We start from the raw sequence: 21159 nt of genomic DNA, 5'->3' as shown, positions 1-21159 counted from the left end.
GACGACTTTCTCTAAATAGCTAGCTGATGGACAGTTTTCCCATGAGGAGATTAGCCTATAATTTTTATATATTAGATTGCTTAAGCCCGTTTTCGTCGGTGTTTATGTACAGACGTATTGTAAGCAGTAGCACGCGACTTCATTGCAAAGTTTGCAGATTGGGGTGGCGTATGCATGGTATTGTTATTACGAGACTCCCGTAAAAGCAGCGAACAAGGACGGGAAGAGCGAACGCGTGTTTCGAGCTCAGAATGAAGTTTTTCTGTTCTTCGTAAGTGTAAATATCATCACAATAGACGTGAATCGTCAGAAGAAGACCTGCTAGGACAGGAATGGCAAATAACCTTGTTAGTGCACGTTATTTTGTAATGACTCAATCGTGCAGGTAACAATTTCAATCGTGGTAAAAAACACTACAGACTGGACGCCCATCATAGCGCCCAAATTTTGGGAGGGCACGTGTCCCTCCCTAGCTAAGCCATTACTAGGGGCCTGAGGGGCTAGCGACGTTAAACGGGATTCGACTGGAGCAAATAACGGCACGTAAGCGATTAGAGGCATAAGTTACCATCGTCGAGGGAAGAAGCCTTTTAATGTCAGCATCCATTCCCGGAAAGAGCTAGTTCTATGAAGCGCGCGTTCATGTCTTGAATGACCATTCCGACCGAGAAAGACTAATAAGTGATTGACTATTACTATGATTCTCACTAAGTTATTCAAGCGGACGTTGAATTCAACGTCACTTTAAAGGCCTCTCCGACAAAGAAAATTATGCATGCTTTACTCGACGAGCCATCCAACGCCCAAACCGGGAACAATGATCGTCAACTCCGAAGATCTCGTTTGCGTCGTGTCTGTCGTCGGTCTCTTTTTTGGTTGTACGCCTATTGTATATATAGAGGGGAATCTCACGTGCAACATCCCAGTCAATTTAGCAGTTTGTAGAAACGTCGGATTACGTCAATCGAGTTTTTTTGCCTCGGAACAAACGAGCTTCCTTGCCTAACCGGCCAACCCTGGAAATTTGTAGCACGCCCATCTTCGATTGCAACTGTTGAAATTTTATGTCCTAGACCATTAATTTGTCGGGACATTAGCGGAGGCTACATCGCCACTCGTAAAATTTCACACAATGTTGCTTGCAATTATTCACGTCTTTCTTCGATATGTAGTTGATGCTCCAAACGACTCGGATGAGCACACCTTCAGCGTTAGGCCGTTGTCTGAAGGCTCTGTCTTTAATCTTGGAGACGAGTTTCAAGTGGAACTCTTCTACAACGACGATTTAAAAGTGACACTCAATGTTCCTGTGGTGAAGGCAAACGCGGTCGTTTACCGGGCTTTTACTGTCGTTCCAACTAAAGGAACGTATGATGTCTTGAACGAGTTTGTCTAGGTTCGAATCACTTAGCGTGCCTTCTTTACGTTTTTGTGTCGATTTGTTATAGTCGTATGTCATTTTTCTCTTTTTGCCCGTTAGGTGCTAGTAGGAAAGAGTTTTCTTTTCAAACTGTCAATCATCTACAAACTCTACCGAAGCAAGCTAGAGGCGTAACGAAGCCAATGTGTGTATAAAGGATTTAAAGAAAATAATTAATGATCGTGAAATCCCCAACGGAATATAAGACACGCCGCAAATACGCACGATTCACGTAAATAGGCGGCCATGCAAAGCAAAATTAAGGTCGACACATGCATGAGTAAAAAGAGACCTTGCACTGCAGCCATGGGAAGCAGGAATGTGCCGAAACGAGTCTTAAGTTGATTCTGACTGTCAAAGATCGGGCGAATTTGACGAAATTAAATTTGATAGACGTTTGGTAACTGAAATCGCACGAGGAGGCTTGAAAAGTTGTCATAATTTTTTGAAGGCGGAAAGATTTCTCGTGGACGGACAGAGGATCTTAATTAAGTTCTCGTTCGCTTTGGGCGGAGCCAGGAGAAAAGCTATCACCACATGATTAAATTGGACTTTTCGCGCGGCTGACATTGGCTCTGCATGCATGCAAGGCTGGTTGAATATACGAAGTATAAGCGCCTTCTCACAAAAAAAGATCTCAGACGACGTGGAATGAGACTCTCAGAGGCATAGGTATTTGCAGCATGCTGTCTGCCCTCCGCGAAACCGAAAACAATTCCGAAGCGAGCGTGTCTGAAGAGAGACTGCGGGTGGGACAGTGGAGGCAAAAGACTCGTACAGATAGTAGGGTCCGTTCTCCGAATTCGAAAAGGTTACTTTGACATACTCCGCTGGAGCTATAGGCACTTCCTAAATGAAACAAATGTAGAGCTGTCGTGTAGGCACACATAAAACGCTAAAGCTGCGTCTGGCTCACTTGAGCATCTTTGGCGGAAAATATTATGTACCTGCAAGCTCCTAAAGCCTTATACGAGACGGAGCTGCTTGTTGCCTAAATAGAATTGTGCCGTCGTTGAAGAAATAGCGAAGCGAGTGACGGTTTTCGGTATTTGCGAGACGTTGCTCAACTGTGGGAGTAGAATGACGCTTCCGGGACGGTGGAAGAGCGTTCGACAATCGGCGATCTCGACGTTTTATGTTTTTATCCGGGATATAAGCAGTTTCAACAATCCCGTTTGAATCCTCTCCCATCGTCGCAATCGTCGGTGTTCTCGGCAATCGAATGAATGCAAACTCAGTTTTGCTCGCCACTTGAACGGCGGAAAGGTGCGAATTCTGTTCGATAAAGCCAATAACGCTTTTACTGCCGTATGTCCCGTATATTTTTCTGCAGGAACGATCACTCTGGGAAGAAGACACTATACATCTAGGCAACGGACCTGGTCACAACTTTTCTGAAGCAAAAAGGCGGATCTCAATGGGGGCGGATCTCGTCGCGTGCCTGCAGATGTCTTGTCCCTTGCGGCGTCCACGCGCGGTGTACGTGGTGCAGCGTCTCCTCTGTCGTAATTGCCTGCGCTCGAAACTTGTTCACTTCGCTGGAGCCAAGAAGTTTGAGGCATTTGTCCAGCGTAAACGGTTGCTTGTCGAACAGCTTTTGGCGTAGATTGGGGTCGTGAATGCCATGCACTAATCGATCACGGATGTGATTGTCTTTGTCGGCGCCGCATTCACACGTGCTAGAGAGCTTAGTCACCGACGTAATATACTCGTTGAGCGATTCTCCCTGCTGCTGATTGCGTTGGAAGAAGACCTAGCGCTCCAACGTCGCGTCGAGAAGCGGTACGCAATATACACGAAACTTCTTGAGAACGATCTTGATATCTTCTTCTTCTCCATCATTATCATAAGTGAACGTTTCGAAGAGGTCGAGGCCTTTGTCGCCTATGATATTGAGCTTGGTCGATGCGCGAGGCAGTGGAGGAGAGGTTCCACTGGCGTTGGAAGTTTCGCCAACTCTGTCCGCGATGAGCTGGGTCAGTCAGTCGGAGCTGCTGGGGTGGACGTGCCACTGCACATATCTTGGAATGGGTCCTGCGTTTGCCATTAACAAAGTCCTGTCGCCATGTAACGATGTTGTGGGGTTAGTCTTTATTGAGGCGTGCTAACCTTACGACTGTTGGACAACATCTATATACCAACTGGTACGTCACTCCTACGTATCAACTAACTACTGTTCGTCACAGTACAAACGTTGGCTTTAGGCTAGATCGTGCACTTGAGCGGCGTGTGACATCCCAAGGCAATATCGGTATTCGTTTCATGAGAATAATACTTGTAAATACCATTCTGGCAGGAAAACGTTCCCTCCATTTTCCCGGTTCCAACCAACGTCGTCCCGTTCATGCACTTATATTTCACCGTAAGAATGTTGTGTTCGCGGCATGAATCATATACGAGAGGAACGGGGTACAACTTCTCTGGAGTTATATATTCACCGGCCGATGGTAGACTCGTTCGCGACGCAGAGTACGTAAAGAAACCGGCTTCATGGCGAATGCGTGCAAATGTGCACCCCTATAATACAACGAACAAAGAAAATGTTGTAATGAAATTCCGCTCGCCGTCCCCTTTGAAGAGATGGCTTATTAATCGACGACGACGAACGACTTACAGTAAGATTAGCGAGGCAACAAGGATCGGCGATATCGTCCGACGAATCGCGATCGCCATAATCCGGTCTCCATCTCCTTTTCCCACTTGTCGAGCTTGAGCACATGTAGCCGAAATTGCCTAGCGAGTCCAATCTGTCCGGATAGCGTTGATAGCCGGAATTGCACGTCACGTTATCGAGAATGATACCCGCATTTGCCGTAACAGAAGCGCCATTCGACGGGAGACGGCACGCTGTAACTATATAGGAGCAAGAAGATAATTAGAAGGTGCTACCCAACGTTAGCTAGCTTATACATCGCTGAAGAGAAGGCCTAACCAAAAGAGCGGCGAAGGTCGCTAGGATGATCAACCTGAGACACATGCTTTTGCAAGAGTTTTTTCACAGTCGTCGTAAATGAATCTCTCTCGCGCTTTTATGCCTCTTATGTAGGATTGAGCTGCAATTGCGTGTAATAACAAGAGTCGTCATCATCACGTCTGCTCTGTGAATACTATTCATGCCATGCACCTGTGTAGGATTTCCGTTGAGACGTACTTCCGTGCCATTATATCCTATGCATGAGACCACAGCTGTGCTCCGGAATATCCAACTCAATATGTTCAAGCAAATTAGCGAACGCAGATGCTTTCAGCGATCGATGGTTCTTCCATTGACAGTTAGAGAGCTTTTGACCGCAAAGACTATTATGATCTACGCATGCTGCTGTTTCATTGGGCTGTCTGCATGTGACAGTTTTCTTCCCGTCCATCTATATGCATATGAGGTCAATCCAGCTCGATCAAGCACAGACAGAAAAGCACAGCATCGTGTCGATCGAAGTGCGAAGCGACCGAGAGCGGCAAAAGAAGGAAGTTGATTTTTAGTCTTTCTGGTAACAATGTAGTAAAACACAACCGGGAACTTCTAATCACGTGTAGTCCGTTTTTCTTCGCGAATGTGCTCCTTCCATGTCGTGCAGGACCGCGCAAACCTACGTAAATGATCGCGTGCGCCATTGCACTGAACGCTAGTTAACGGATCTGTTTTGTCCGGCCAGTTTCAACCTTCGCGGAGTCACAAACGATTCAAAAATGAGGTAAGCCCTTGTCTCGATTGCTAGAAGTGATCGATGCTGATCGTAGCCTTAGCATGCAGATCGCGGAGGCCCCACCGTAGATTGGAAAGAATTCCGCATCGTCTCGCCGACTCTCATAGCCTTTACGTACGGCATTTGTAAATTTTCTTCGAAGCCGGGGCCTATAGTCGCGATATCGGCAGTTGGCTTGCTCGGGCGTCGCTCTAAGTGTACGATACGCTTGCCTAAGTTGCGGTGCCTACGAGAAGCATGCACCTTGACCCGTTTCGTTAACGAGCCCATACAGCGTACCCAGACACCGAGAATTGTTTTGCTAACAAACCCACACATCTTACCCAGACACCGAGTTGCTTCGCTAAAAATCGACACAGCGTTGCTTCGCTATAGACGTCTATACTAGGCAAGACCAACTCAAAGCGAGAACGAGAGTGAGGATGTTGTTTATCAGCGCCAACAACAGCTGAACCTATCAGTTTAGCTAAAGTACACCACAGGATCTGATCTATTTGCAGCATCTTTACGACTGCAGCTAGAGTATGGGTGCTTGTAATTACCAGGTGTCGACGGGTAGTTTACCTAATATCGAATATTCACGTAGCAGGTGTTACTGACAGGGGTATTCTGCACTTGTTTGCTTCCCCTCCAGTCGTTGCATGTAGAGATCTCACGAATTCCGTGCCATTGGTTCTGGAAAAGCATTAGTTAGCGTAAAGGGACAATGGCTTTCTGTTGCTGTAGAGCATTGGTCGAGTTAGAGCATTGGTCGAGTTCATGCTACGATTTTTATTGTGTTAGCACCGGCTGTTGGACATCTGTATCGTAATGAATTCGGGATCGTGTCCGCGTAAACAGAATCAGAGGGAGTAGAGCTTGATTGAGGAAGTAGGTACATTACCATTTGACTACCAATATTCATTCCATTTCCTGTAGAGCTGACTACAAAACGGCGACCAGCGCGGAAAGGTTGGTAGTCTAGTCGTAGCAGACGACGATACAATGAAAGCGACATTCCTGGGACTCTTTCACGCGCTTTTTCTAAGTGCAGTCGTTGCACCGACGTTTTCAAAAGAAATTGAGGATGAGAGATACGTAAGTTCGTGCGAACCTCACATCGTTCCAAGAGGACGAGGAACCTTGGAGTATCTTGCCCCGAGATATATGGGCTACGCCAGAACCGTCGACTGCGAATGGATGCTTCAGCCTTTGATGCTGCCTTCCGGCGTTCCGAGCATGTGCGATCGAATGATTGCTACTGTGGAGTTTCTTGACATAGCGAGAGGCGGAGTGTTTCTCGAGATTGTAGATACGTCAACAGACCGAGTCTTCGCCTCTCTTTCTCGACAATCAATTATTCCAGGTTTTCCCAAACAGTATGTTGCTTGTTCTCACAGACTGACAATTCGTTTCAAATTGAATAATTATATGGGAAGTGGAACGGTGTTTAGAATTTCTTACACAACTGACAGTGCGTAACTTATCTATATACGGTGCTATATATAGAATTACTTCTCGAACCTTGTCGCAGGGAACATACAACTGCCGTCTGGTAATGTAATGGTGGACTGGACCATTTGCGGAACTGAAAATCGTCTAGCCTGCTTGAAATTTTTCAACATCTCTGCCGACAACAGCGTTCTTAAAGAACAGATTTCGAACAACAAAGGCGACTCAGATACGATCAGTGGCTTAGAAGGAAACAAAAAGACGATTACTGTTACAAGTACAAAAACAAGACGTCTTCTACTGTCAAACGTCAAGCCGTTTGAAGCAGAACTCTGCGGTAGGAGTTTCTACTAAGCTAAATCAAAAGCTATTTTAAAAACGCTCTCTGTTAGGTGTCACTACATGTAATAGTTCGGCAGTTCCCAACGGAAGAGAATCTGCAATGACGCATCAAGTTATGGCATCCTGCTACAGAATGGCTTCTACCTCGTGCAATAAAGGCTATTACGTTTACGACAACTATTCAACACGACTGTGTAAGCCTGACGGCGAATGGGATCATTCAAGTCCTCCTCAGTGCCAAAGTTCGGAAATGGAAAGACAATTGGTTATATTTAATCAAGGGCTTTGTATTTTTTTGACAGGAATCAAGTGTTCCAATGTACCTACTATCGACAACGGGGATTTTGTCTATACCCAAAATAGGCCTTCTGAATTTCTCGACAACGAACAGGTCGAGTGGAAATGCAAGAAAGGCTATTTTAACGTGCGCAGATTTTACTGGGGAAAAAATGTCTCAATCCCATTTCCTTTTGATGTCATTTGGGACGCACCAAAACTGAAGGCCAATACCAATGACGTTTGCACTTACGCTCCTTTAGATTGGAGGCTTCCGGAACGACACCTTGGCGCATCGATCCAGTACGTAGCATCGCGAGTAGGAAACATGACTTGCCAGGCTCTCGGATGGACTGTTGTTCCAAAATGCCAACGTACGTTCCCATAGTTCTAATAACATTTCAATTGTGGAATTTTTTTTCCAGCTGCTCGATGTTCTGTAATTGTTTTGAAAAACGGGGTTGTTTCATTCCGAAGAGAATCCATCCTAAAATATAGCTTTGGTTTACTCAGTTACAGTTACATTCCTAGGGATGGTTTGCATCTGTCGACTGTGAGCTTTTCTTGTAATAACGGTTTTAGTCTTGTTGGCCACAGTGTCGCCACGTGTATGGCTAATTCAGAATGGAACGTCCCTCTCCCAAGATGTAAAGTCATTCTATGCAAGTTTATACAATTGAATATTTTAAATATAGGTTTACCTAAAACTGATTTGGTATCTGACCAAATGAAGACATTTGAGAATGCATTTTTGTCCTCCTTGGCAACGTATTCTCTCAACGCCCAGCCTAGCCAGAATTATCTCGGATGCAACGATCAGGCTAATATCCTCAACGCGCAGTCCGACGTCAAATTAGATCTTCTTTTCGCTTTCAATATTCGCGAGAAAAGTCCTCTTGAAGACGTGTACAAAACCTTTTTGAATAACACGATCATGAACTTTCCCATCGACGCAAACAAGACCCACGTAGCTGTCTTGGTTGTCTCAAGCGAAACGATTTTGAAATTCACCGGCACAGCCGGTGAAGCTAACGTTCTCAATGGAAATCCTAGTTCTGTTTCAGGAAATTGGGAAGTTCTTGTAGAAAACATTAACATGATGTTTGAAGCGGGATTGCAGGGCGAGCGGAGAGCTGCAAAAAGAATGGCTGTGATTGTGAATGACAGACTTTTGTCGGCTACTAATGAGAAACGCCTGATGGCTGCAACAAAGCGTAACAAGGAGTTAAACGTCAAATCACTCGTTCTTTCTAAAGAGGATGTTCCGTTATGCATCCGACGTATGGCGGCTGAAATCATTCCTCTGAACACCATCGACGAGTTTCGCACGTTCGTTATCTACACAAGCCCAAGTATATAAAACAGGGTACAGTGTGTCGAACTGCGTTGTAATGTTCTTTTTATTTACTCGCAGCTACTGTCGACGATCTTTGCGGTGTAGCTGGAGCACCAGGGCGGCACCATCCGTTTTCGAAATTCTCCGTTGCACCGCGTGGGGCCTGGCCCTGGCTCGTCACTGTCCTTGGGAGCGGCGGGTACGACTGCGACGGCGCTCTTGTTCACAATCGATGGGTAGTGACAGGAGCCGACTGTTTCAAAAAGACGCTTACCAGAGTATTGAAAAAAATAAACGGTTTTAAAATAGGAGTTCGAGTTGGACAATACAATCGCAGCGCGACTGACGACGGAATGACGACGAGCACGTACGACGGAATCGATGTACTAACTCGCGGTGATTATCCACCACCTGGAATACAAGTCTCGCGCCCAATCAGGAAGTTCAAACCTGATACACTCGAGAATAACATAGCTGTTATAAGGCTTGACTCGTCAATAGAGGTGAGTCGCTTTCGAAAGCCTATCTGTTCGCCGAGGCATTCGGAGTACAACACGATGATGAGCGATGAAATGATTGCAGTCGGACAGACGGCGTTCGTGGTAGGGTATCAATACTTTAAAAATGGCGAAAGAATGGTCTCGAATGTTCCTATCGAGTCAAGTGTTGTTATAGTTAATTTGTCTGAGTGCAAGCAGAGGCTGCCTGGGAAAACGATTACAGATTCGAATCTGTGTGTTCGAGGCATTGATGGCGATATTTGCTATGGAGGTACGGGCACTCCTCTGATGTGCCAGGATCCCGAAACGAACAGATACGTTCTGTGCGGTGTGGGCAGTTTTGGCTTTGAGGACTGCAAGGACGGATACACCGTATACACTAACATAAGAAAGTACGAAGAGATGATACGCGACACAGCATTAATGGAGTCGCGTCTGTATACGAAGTCTCATTACTGATCAGACTTTCTGTGAAACTTTCTTTGTGACCGTGGACTAGCTTTGTTTCTTGTTCTTGCCAGTAGGTATACACTTCATGTCATATTCTTTTGTTCTTTCGTCTCTTCTAAATGTTCGTTATTTGCTAATAAATGTTACTTAGCCTTTACTGCAATTGAAGGCAAATGAACCAAATTAGCTTGTTGCGAATATATGTTTGGTAATCGGTTGTCTTACTGTTTCATTTGACACACATAATAAGATACGTCTTTTTGCTTATTTATTTCTCTTCGCTTGTGTGAGACGACGCAGCCAAAGGTTAATTCTTTCTCTGTGTAGTATTGTAGTTGATGATTATTAGCGTATTTAGTCTGAGTGCCGTATACGTATACACTTCTCAGAAAGGCACAAAGGTGAAAATATCTTGGCTCTGATTAAATTTACAATGTAACGGGAGTTTTCTACTTTAGGGATAACGCGCGCTAGTAACGCGGAGCTCTGAACATAGATGCTCTGAACTCTGAAAACGGCTGGAATTCTCGTCTAGGCGAATAGATCTGATGTCTCTTCTGTTTCGAGGTAGGTGAGTATGCGTATTTGCATTCAACGAGAGTCGAAAAACGCTCGAGCAGAGAAAGGGGGCCTCTTTTCCCTCCTCGCTTACGCCAGACCGAGCCCATTTTCTCTCGTTTAGCGCTCGACGCTCGACGCATTTTAAATACTCGTCGTTGTGGCAGTGAATGGAGCCCCTCATTGGGGAAACATTTCCTCATCTCTCGCGATGGTACCCAATCCTGACAGTAACGACGAAAATGGACGTCTTGCTAACAAAGTAGGGGCTAGGGTACTTGGAACGATCGATTTCAAGCGTGCGTGCCCCCTTTTGGAAACCCGTTGTTCTTTGAATTTCCTCCCTCTCACTTGTGGCTTGCACACTGTAAAGAGGAAGGGAAGAAATTTTTCTCGAAGCTTTATTTACTATTTCATATACGTCCCTTTAGACATATGGTATATACCAGATGTCTAAATGGATAATAGTATTAGAAAAGAAAGCTTCGCACAAGCTTTCTTCCCTTTCTCTTTACTGGAGATTATGTTTCAAGCTGTCGAAGTAGATTTAGGGGAGCGTTTCTCACTGTTTCGTACAGGTTAGCAAGACAAACTTTTGGTTCGCGTATTTCTAGTACTTAACGTTAGAAAGCCAAATTTCGTTTGTAGAAACAATTTCACGTAATATTTCAGTCAACGTCATCTTTTGTACACCAAATATTCCGGTAGCATGTAATAATCGTACGAAAAGTTTTCATAGTTCAGGTATTTTTAAATTGATGGAATCTAAATGGGGCTCAAAAATCGTTAGAATTAATTTCAGAATTGACATCATAGTGGCCTTTGAAGTAAAGAATGTGGCTGTTGAACTGGAATGAGGAGCAATCGGTGTTTGGTCTCTTGTACTGTATATATTTACTACTAAGTTCTGAAAGCAATCAAGCGTTGCCTATAGAACGTTCGGATCGAAATACATTCAGGAAGGATGATATGTACGGTACGTCAGCTGGCCTTGTATATCATGCAATAGTGTATTTCATCTCTTCGCTTCCTTTCTCTCTTTTTGGCGTAGTAGTGCAGTGAATTGACTTCTGAATCTTTACACTGAACGAGACGCACGTACGTAATCAACAGTATTTTTTACCTAGCAGGTACAATGGGAATTTTTCTACTACGTTCGCGTACGACATGCGGTCTCTAGCTGACAAGCTGCAATTCTGTATCGACGTCGTCGAAAGGTTCAGGCGTTGTTTGCTTATTCTTCAAAATCATCTTTCTAAACTCGTTTCTAGCGTCGCGTATCATTTCTTCGTACTTCCTCATGTTCGTATAGACGGCGTATCCGTCCTCGCAGTCTTCAAAGCCAAAACTGCCCACACCACACAGAACGTACCTGTTCGTTGCAGGATCCTGACACATTAGAGGTGTGCCCGTACCTCCATAGCAAATGTCTCCAGGAATGCCTCGAACACACAGAGTCGTATCTACAATAGTCTTTTGAGGCCACCTCTGCCTACACTCAGACAAATTTGCTATAACTACACTCGACTCAATGGGAACATTCGAAACGACTTTTTTACCACCTTTTACGTATTGATACCCTACTAGGAAGGCGGGCTGTCCGACGGCAATCACTTCATCGCTCATCATCGTTTTGTATACCAAATGATTCGGCGCACAGATAGGCTTTCGAAAGAGATTGAACTCTATGGGATATGATAGCATTCCTAGAGCAACGTTGTTTTCGAGTGTATCCGGCTTGAACGGCCTCGTTGTTCCATTCCCTCCAGTCGGTGAATTATCTCCTCGACTCAGAAAGTAGATTTTGTTCGTGATTATTGTTAGTTCATCGTCGCTGCCTGTCCTTTCGTATTGTCCAACTTGGATTTCTATAAATGCACTCAATACCTGATGAAAGTCTTTGTAGTTGAAAGTAGTCGCTCTTTTAAAGCAGTCGGCACTGGTTGCTACCCACTGGTTGTCAAGAAGAACGCCGTCGCATGCGTACTTTTTACCAACGAAAACGGTGGCGAGCCAGGGCTAGGCTCCTCGTGCCGCAACAGAAAAATTGGAGAAGAGATGGTGCTTTCCTGGGGCTCCAGCTACTCCACAAAGATCGTCGACTGTAACTGTTCCGAAAAATCAAATTGCAGCGAGTTCAACACATAACACTTCTATTTAAATACTTGGGCTCAGATAATTCACAAATGAGCGAAAGTCATCGAAGGTGCCAGAGTTGCTGAACTCGATGTAGTCCTGATTAGGCATCATATCCAAAGGAAATCCTCCTATCGAAATAAAAAAATGATTTGATTTTCAAGAGCCTGTAGCGTTGCATGCGGCTTTGAAGCGTTCGCGATTTATGAAGTCAGGAAAATTGCTGCTGACGGTTATGGCCGCTCTTTTTGAATCCCTCGTATCTCTGCCGAAATTTGTCTCAAAAATCGTATTTATGTTTTCTACGAAGTCTTCAGAACTACTAGTAATATTTTGTTGAAGCACTAAAGTTTGATTGGGTGTTCCGACGAATGTCCAAATCTTTCCGCTCTAGATTTTCCACACTGCTGCGCGGGTTTTGTCGAGGCTGTTGGAGAAGCTCATAAGAATCTTTTTGACCAATCTATTTAACAATTGTTCCAGAGGCGCGCTCTCGCGCATATTATTAGCGAAGAGGAGATCGAGTTGGACGTCGGACAGCGCTTTGAGCACATCTGTGTGAACATCCGGCAAAACACCGGGTTGGGCATTGCGAGAGTACGTTGCTAACGGGAGCAAGAATTTCTTCTCATACGTCGCGATTTTGTCTTTGGCCGCATCAGTTTTGGGTAGACCTACAATTCAAGTTTATATCTGCGTATCTATAAAATGATGTCACTGCACATTTGCTGTAGAGACCGCAAGCTCTTCGCTTCGCTGAACTACCACGGGGAACTCAAGTAGTAATACGTTTCGCCTTCTCTATTGCCATTTACCTCCACGAAGCAGACACGGTCACGCATTAGCAAAACGACATTTCGACTTATAATGCATTTGACTTCATGCTGTGTCCGTCTGCAAAGCTCTTCGCTTCGTTGAGTATAGCACAACCCCGCCTTCGTAACTTACGAGCATTATTTCGTTTACCCATTCCACACCTGGTGTTGTGTACACCTGTAGATCGAGACGGCAAGCTCTTCGCTTTGCTGAGCGACCACGTGGAATTCACCTACTTAAACTTTTCGCCTTCTTTAGGGACGATGTACCTGAATCAAGCAGACGCTGTCACGCATAAACAAGACGATCGACAGTTCACCACTAAGGCATGTACGTCTGTAGACGGCGAGCCAATTAATATTTTTATTATTGTTATTATAACAAAAGCAGAATTGAAAGGATAGATGGTATATAGGCCGGAAGAGTAGCGTATAGGCATATGTTACACAACTAGGGATACGCAATTTAGAGCACGAGGACGGGGTCGTTGCCCGACCCCGCCTGAGCCCATCAGGAGCGCGAATTCAACGAATTTAACCCGGATGAGTGGTATATTAGCCGGAAGAGTGGTGTATACGCCGAATGAGTGTATATACATGTAGACCGGAAAAGTGAGATATACACCACTCTAATGAGCGCTCCTCATTGGCTCGCAATCACCTGCCATTATATAAGCCGGAAGAGCGGCGATGTATAGGCTCAAAGGGTGGGTAACCAACATCCAACATCCAACATATTCTATAAAATCTGTACAGAGTGATATACCTTTGGTTGCAACCATGATCGAGATTCCTTCTCAACTCGTGATTTGACGTTTTGCAACATTAGGTCCAGTCGTAATTACCCTTAACACACGTAATTCTCCCAGCTGCAGTCGTAAATTCTAAAAGGTTTTATCCTGTTCTTAATTTTTCAGAGTCGTCAAGTGTTCTTTAAGGGACAGGGACCTTTTTCGAGTAGGACCTTTTTCGAGTACCGGTATATCCACTCCCAACGCCGCCGACGACTTCTAGTCGTTTGACAATAGCGACTCCCCCCCCATCTATGCACACGGAGTCATATATGCACCTAACACGTGATTTGAACTGGATCTAATCAGAGATAGATAGAGAATTTATTATTATTCATAATGACCATAATAACTTTTACTTACGGATTGACTCTGTATGCAGGCTACAGTATGCAGTAAGTTAGACAGCGAAAATGTGCAGAAAAATGGTCATAGGACTTACTTTCGCCACTAGCGCGCGTTATATAGCCTTCATTTTTCTCGTTCGAGCTCTTTCTTCGATATTTCGGTCGAATTGACAGCGCCATCGTTGCTATTTGTCGTCCTCGATGTCACTTCACGGGTGTCTTGCTTTGGCAGACTTGCTTTCGAGCTCTTCAACGAAAAACGTGCGAAGACTCAGCTCCCGTGCGATCCGTGCAGCTTTACTTTCTAAAACTCATTCTCATGTAACGTATAATAGGTTAGGCGTGAAGGGATACGATCAAACAGCGCTGAAACCTCTCTACTAGTACAAAGGAACGACATGGATCGTGTATAGCAAATTTCATATAATATATATAATATATATCACCTGTTGAAGTCGATATAAATCAATTCTTTTTAGAACAGTGTTCCCATGTGGATGAGTGACGTATCTGTTGAGGCCGAGAACAAAAGAAGAGGAAACGCTAAGAGAAGAACTAGATGGAGAACAATAAAATGAAAAGGGAAAGAAGGTGAGTAGAAGCAGTCTTCCTTTTCTTAATTAATGACACGTTCTGCTGCAAAGACATAAGCCGTAATGCTCTCTATACACTAGAAAGTTACACTGATCTTTTATTCGTTTAGGGAAGAAAACACTAAGGTACACCTAGAGAGAAACTGTTCCGACCCCATCCATCATGGTTTTAACAGACGTCATGCAGCTGTCTCCTCGTCAAACTAAAAAGCGGCGTTTCAAACTTGTCTTCTTCCTTAGTGATCTACGATATGGTAGTAGATTAACAATTTTGTCGTATATTTTCTAAAATAGTTGGCTTTAGGTCACTTTACAGTAAGGGCAAAAAAATTAATTAAAGAGTTCCGCGACAGTGAGACAACTACTGAACCAACGTATATATTATTGTTGCACCATTTCTAGTCTGACTCTATTATTTTCAGGAGAGTCTTCAAAGAAGAAGTTTTCCTGTCGTTTATGACAGCTGTTTCCAACAGCGTCAAAGAATTTCATTTCAATATGAAACGCAATCTTAAGGTAACTGTGTCTGAGTATTGAAGCTGTTGTGTTTTCCCAGGCTCAACAAGAACTGGCCAATGTTTTCCTTCACCTCTGGGCCCCGAGGTGCGTAAATAAAACCGGCCCAACTCTTGGGCCAGAGAGGTGAAACGTGGCTCGAACGCAGGGGATTCAATCCCCTACTCCAGTGGCATGAGTGATAAACTGCCACCCCACTTGGGCAAGACGCGGTGGGTTACAATAGCGGTCCCCCTGGAATCAGGCCGACGGAACTCAAACCCGAGCGCCGCCGGTCCCAGGCGTCCGAGCCAGGAGACTAAATAGGCTCTAACTCCGACGGGGGAGTAGTGAGGTTGACCCCCACCCAACCGAAGCCTGCGCGGACCCTTGCGGTGCGTGCAGGTGGACAGCAAAACAAGGGAGACTCATGCGCATTTTTTTTTCTGAATTTCCGGTTTATTTCCGTGTTTTATTTAATAAAATATAGCGGGACACGTTTATGTTTACGACGCGGTTCTTCTATACACGAGACCGTTTAGACGAGGCCCCGGAGCAGTTTCGAATTTAAAGCAATGGTCATGCTCAGGACCATGTCTCTGCTACTCTACATCTACTTAGTACGACTACTACTATAAAGAACCAACTACTAAAAACTGCAATATGAAAAGGAAGAACAAAGCCGCTTTTACTGTTCTCTTCTCATTCATCGGTAATTTTCTATGTCCGTCATCGTGGGCAGCGGCATTGCAGGCGCCGTCACAAGAGAAGCCCGCCCTTAGGTGCAGGCCTACACAGGCGGGGGCCACCAATGGGGTGGTGCGAACTAGTCGCGCTGGCACCGAACGTGGAATTGTACTTCTCTTTTTCGTCGCCGAACTAGAGAAAAATAAGAAAGAAATGAAATGAAACGAAATGCGGGTACACGCGATAACGGATTGCCTAAATGCGAGTGGATTACGCGCGTCGCCTCGTCCGCGTCACGTGCCGCGCGTCGCGATAAAATGCTGAGCGTGAAAGCAGCACGCGACGTGTTGAAACACTCCAGCGACGGTTAGCACGCGCGCACCTGCACAGTCCTCATCAACTCCCGTCTCCATTACCTGGAGATCAGGAGAAAAAATAGCATGCACTACGTAGTCAAAAAAAACATGCCAAAAACGTTTATTCTATCTATTCTAGAGGCATTTCTTCTTCAACCGGTATTTCACCTGTCAACACGGTGTCAATAAAAATTCAAAATAACTGAAAATGCTTATCTTTCTCAATTGGCGTTACCACTGAAATTGAATTTCTATTAGATCCATCAAAACCTAAAAAAGAGAAATAGATCAATAAATAAAGTAAAATAAATCCTGTAAAAAAGAAAAGGTAAAAATGACAATTAGAAACCTGCAAATAAATTCAAAAACCTGTAAACAAAATAAAAAAAACCTGAAAAGAAACTAAAAACCTGTAAAAAAATAAAAAAACTATTAGGAAAATAAAACCTGCAAAGAAAATAAAAACCTGCAAAGAAAATATAATCCTGCAAAGAATTTAAAAAACCTGCATGGAAAATAAAAACCTGCATGGAAAATAAAAAACCTGCATGGAAAATAAAAAACCTGCATGGAAAACAAGAAAACCAACTAGACTACCCTGAAATTTAAAAGAATCGCGTGATAAAAACCTAGATTACCTCATCAGTCCATTGACCTAAAATATGCCTATATACTAATCAACCTAGATTACCTCAAAAATCCATTGAAAAATGGTCTAAAGCACGTGGCGGCCGCTAGCTAAAGCACGTGAGGGAGAAGGAGCTCTAAGCCTACTACACAAACCGCCCTACCCTACTAGCAGCCGCCAACTAAACCCTTGATGCAAAGGGAGAGGACCCGTGCAAACTAGCGTAGTGATGCAAACCAAGCACGAAACGGGGAAGGTTATATATTACCGTTACACTAATAAATATCGCCAAAGTGTTGTCCCGCTACACTTCCTGCAACGTACACAAGTGGGCTTTGTGCGCTGAAACACCACCAGCCCCCACTCGCGAACCCCAACCCGCCCTCGATTGAACTTTTGGAAACCAGATCTAATGGTTAGACTGTCGGAAATTTTTCTATGCCCACGAGCGTGGGCAGTGGCATCGCAGGCACTCCGCGCCGTGTACGTCACAGGGAGCCCCGCCCCTTAGGTGTAGGCCTACACCGATGGGGGTCCCAATGGGGTGATGCGAACCTGGTCGTCGCGCTGACATCGCTCGTGCAATTCTGCGTCTCGTCTTCGTCTCAGAACTAGAGAAAAAGAGTAAGGGAATGAAATGAAACAAAGGGCAGGTGCACGCGAAGAGGGATTGCTTAGATGCGAGCGGATAATACGCGCGTCGTTGAGTCCGCGTGCGTGGCGAAAAGACGTTGGAGTGTACAAACTGCCACGTCCCGCATTGCTTCGACGCGCGACGCTGCTCTAGGTACGCGTGCTCCGACAAGGATGATCGACAACGAGTACGAGTATGCCGACCGAGAAAATAAAGCGTACGCTTACCAAATCGCGAGGGTCTTCGATCGCTAAGACAAATCCTAGCCTGCATGCTCCTCACAGCAGCGCTAGAGTCCCAGAGAGGAGCACGCGGCGCGGGAAGTCTTTGGGAAACAGGATTCAGGACGGAGAGTAGAGACAAAGAACATTCAGTTAAACTCCCGGATACTAAAACCACGCCAAAAGAAGACCTAACGTGGCTCACGTGAGAAATGGGCAGACAATATAGAGCTCAGAGTACGCATGCGTAAGCTTATCTACGTAAATACACTTCATTCATCAACCAGTTTACAGATTCAGTACAAACACGACGAAAACGACAAACAACGATTGATTAGATAGAAAAGCTCACAAAACTGAAATTTCACACAGCAAGTCAATCTCCACGAATCTGTCACGAGCTATGTTGGGGAACTTTTTTGTATGTTCCTAAATGCAAATGTACCTTTGCTAATTTCCAAGCGCTTAACAGCTCGCCAACATTACACTTCCTCACTTCCTAAAGAAATGAAAAGAGATATTTACATGTACGCCAGTTCGGTGCATTGTAAATTTTAACAGGCTGTTTCTCTAACGATTAGATTCGCTCAACAGTGCAGCATGATGCAAGTAGTTAGCAATATCGCGTTGGAATATTATAGCTCACAATACTGTAGCGACGGAACAGAGCGAAGTTACGCAATAATGCAGCAAGTTACGTAATGCAACCAAGGATATGATCATACTTCTTGAGTCATTTAGCTGCATATATACATCATACCAATTAGCTGCGGAAGGCTTCTGGCCCCATGCAGTGTCAACATCGATTCCTAGAATATTCGTACGTTCGTATCCTAACGCTATTTATAGCAGCAAGTACAATGATCGTCAACGCTCGAGCTTTCGCTCGCTTCGTCTCTGTCGTTATCCTCTTAGTTGCTAGTTCGTCTATCTCTAGTGGTAATCCCTTGTGTGACGTCTCCGTCACCTTTCCCACCTGCACAGACGACGGATTACTTCAATCAAGTTTCCCCAACGATTTCGGTCACAGTGGCGCTCCGGAGGCGGAATCAGCATTCACAAGAGCATTCGACTCCGACACCCTTTCAGACTCCTGTTCGCCGGATCTCAGTCTCTTCGCCTGTTTACTTTACTTTCCCGAATGTCGTACTCTCTTCGGTGGTCGAGGGAACATCGTACGACGACCCTGTCGCGATTTCTGCGAGCGCATGCGGGCAGATTGCGCCAACGTAACCGCTCTTCGCAACGTCTCTTGCGACTTCTTTTCGTTCTGGGATCCGGCAAACCCGACGGCGTGCTACGACCCCTTTCACCTTATCGTCATCAATGAAGTCGACGTGAAAACCAGCTTCAACGATAGACTCCAGATGGTCGAGCTTTGGGACTACGGTATCGGATCGACAAAACTCAATGGATTCGTCTTTGTTGTCGGTAGCGACAGCCCTTGGGCATCTGAAGTTATTGATTTGTCCGAAGAAACAACGAGCTCCACTGGATTTTACGTCTTCGGCAAGACTAATAGGGTATCCAAAGCAGATTCAATATTTACAGGATTGCCTAGTGGTACCGGGGCCGTTTCGGTGTACAGGGGCCCTATTTCGAAGTAGGAACTTGCAAAACATATGATAAAGTCTTTCACTTCTGATGTTATTTAGGTTCTCTCCTAATTTTTTGTTGACGTCTGAGAATGTCGTGGATGCAGTCGTCTTTCACACCGTGCCAGGAATTATCAGTTCCCTTCTTATTGGTCTTTACTATACTGGGCAGGAGTCTTTGCTTGACACATCGATTCCCGTGGGCTCGATTAGTCGATGTATCAGCTTTCGACCGCGTACCTCGTCTGCCTTTCTCTTTGTTTCTGCGTCCCCAGGATTGTCGAACTCCTGCAGCCCGAGGCACCTTCAAACTACAATAACTAGGAGAAAAATAAATATCGATCGTTGTTGCGTCAACACGTCTGTCTTCTGTGCCTTCAAGTAGAGACAGAAGTAGTTTTTGAAATAATGTGTATAAATTTCTTGAACAGTTTATTGAATGGAAGTTCTGATGATGGTTACTGCCAAAGTCGTACTTTATGGAAACGTTTCAATTCACCAAGTCACCTCACTGCGAACATATTGTACTAGCTCAGAAAACGGAAAGTTCTATAAAATTAACGTCTCCGTTGACTTGTAGAAAATCTGCTGTCTGCTCACCAAGTACAGAAGCACTGGCGACTATTCAACCGTTTTTCAAGCAGTAAGCGACGATAAAGGATGTCTAGACAAAACATGACCTATATACACGTAACTGTTAAGAAATATCTTGGAAGAGAGCTGTCCTATTGCTGCCATAGAAAGAGCGCGTGCCACACTAATGTACATTTAAATTTCTTTGAAAAAATTGCTCTGACATATTTCCGTGAATTAGTTCAACGAAGGACAAAAGACTTCGGTACAGTTCCGTAGAACGCGTCAGTGCAGAGAAGACACCAAAGTATCAACATTTGCCGTTATAAGAATTCGCTTATATTTCTTGGTATTAGCTGCAGCGTTTCGTTGAAAGAGTGCGAAGTCTACTTCGTGAGCAGCCTCATAAACAACTCGATATCAGAAGTGGACGTTAGTGAAAATTGTGGTCAGAATGTCATTGGTTTTACAGTCGGTAAGATTTAATACTCTCTCTCTCTCTCTCTGTAAATGCAAAGTTATTTATTTTAACAAAGAATATCAGTGCCTTGGAACAAGCGAGTTTCCATGTCTAACTGGCAAACCGTGGAAACTTGTAGCACATCCAGCATCGACTGTAACTGTTGAAGTTCTATGTCCAAGCCGAAGTATTTGTTCCATTATCAGTGAAGGCAACACAGCGACACGTAAGCCTGTCTCATTGTTCCCTAAATATTCACATGGATATTTTAGTTGATGCGCCTAATGCTATGAATGAGTATATTTTCAATGTTAGGCCATTGCCTGAAGGTTCCACCTTTACTTTTTTAGAGGAGTTTAGAGTGGAACTTTTCTACAACGACGATTTGAAAGCAACACTCGACGTTCCGGTGGTGGAGGATAACGCTATCGTTTACCGGGCTTTTACTCTTCTTCCTTCTCAAGGAGAGTATGAGATCCTGAACAAGTTTGAATAGGTTGGTATTCCTGAACAAACTGGCATTTGCTTGTTTTGTCTCTCTTTGTTTGCTTACGTTATTTGAGAACTAAGACATATAGTTCCTACTTTGAAAATCTATTGACGTACCGGTATTACCGTTTCACTACTGAATGGTCAAGTTTGTCGTCTGGAGCTATTCTGCCACTTTCGTCAATGGAATTTCAAAAAACGACACACTGCAGATATCTATATATTTAAAAAGTTTCGTAAACGTGATCAAATTTGACAGACGTTTAGATACAGAGATCTCAGGACCCTACGAAGAGACTTATCGCGTCACATACAGGCAAAA

At 44.5% G+C, this 21159-nt stretch overlaps 1 protein-coding gene and 2 long non-coding RNA genes across 4 annotated transcripts; all 3 read left to right on the top strand.

Moving 5' to 3' along the window:
* Window positions 1-6823: 6823 nt before the first annotated feature.
* On the top strand, window positions 6824-9502 carry LOC136199235 (uncharacterized). Its single transcript, XM_065989407.1, has 6 exons — window positions 6824-6892; window positions 6948-7139; window positions 7200-7547; window positions 7599-7820; window positions 7869-8525; window positions 8588-9502. The coding sequence occupies exons 2-6, from the start codon at window positions 6998-7000 to the stop codon at window positions 9466-9468; spliced, it is 2250 nt and encodes a 749-aa protein (XP_065845479.1). The 5' UTR covers window positions 6824-6892; window positions 6948-6997; the 3' UTR covers window positions 9469-9502.
* Window positions 9503-14273: 4771 nt separating this feature from the next.
* LOC136198885 (uncharacterized) lies at window positions 14274-14757 on the top strand. Of its 2 annotated transcripts, none has more exons than XR_010672916.1 (3): window positions 14274-14386; window positions 14442-14513; window positions 14591-14757. It is a non-coding gene; the product is annotated as an uncharacterized lncRNA (long non-coding RNA). The 2 variants fall into 2 exon arrangements; XR_010672915.1 differs by having other exon boundaries at window positions 14586-14757.
* Window positions 14758-14819: 62 nt separating this feature from the next.
* On the top strand, window positions 14820-15684 carry LOC136198884 (uncharacterized). The gene is made up of 3 exons (XR_010672914.1): window positions 14820-14953; window positions 15004-15073; window positions 15122-15684. It is a non-coding gene; the product is annotated as an uncharacterized lncRNA (long non-coding RNA).
* The last annotated feature ends 5475 nt before the right edge of the window (window positions 15685-21159 follow it).

This window comes from Oscarella lobularis, chromosome 20 (assembly GCF_947507565.1).
Source record: "Oscarella lobularis chromosome 20, ooOscLobu1.1, whole genome shotgun sequence".
NCBI classification, from domain to species: Eukaryota; Metazoa; Porifera; class Homoscleromorpha; order Homosclerophorida; family Oscarellidae; genus Oscarella; species Oscarella lobularis.
This window is presented reverse-complemented; position numbering and strand designations above follow the sequence as displayed.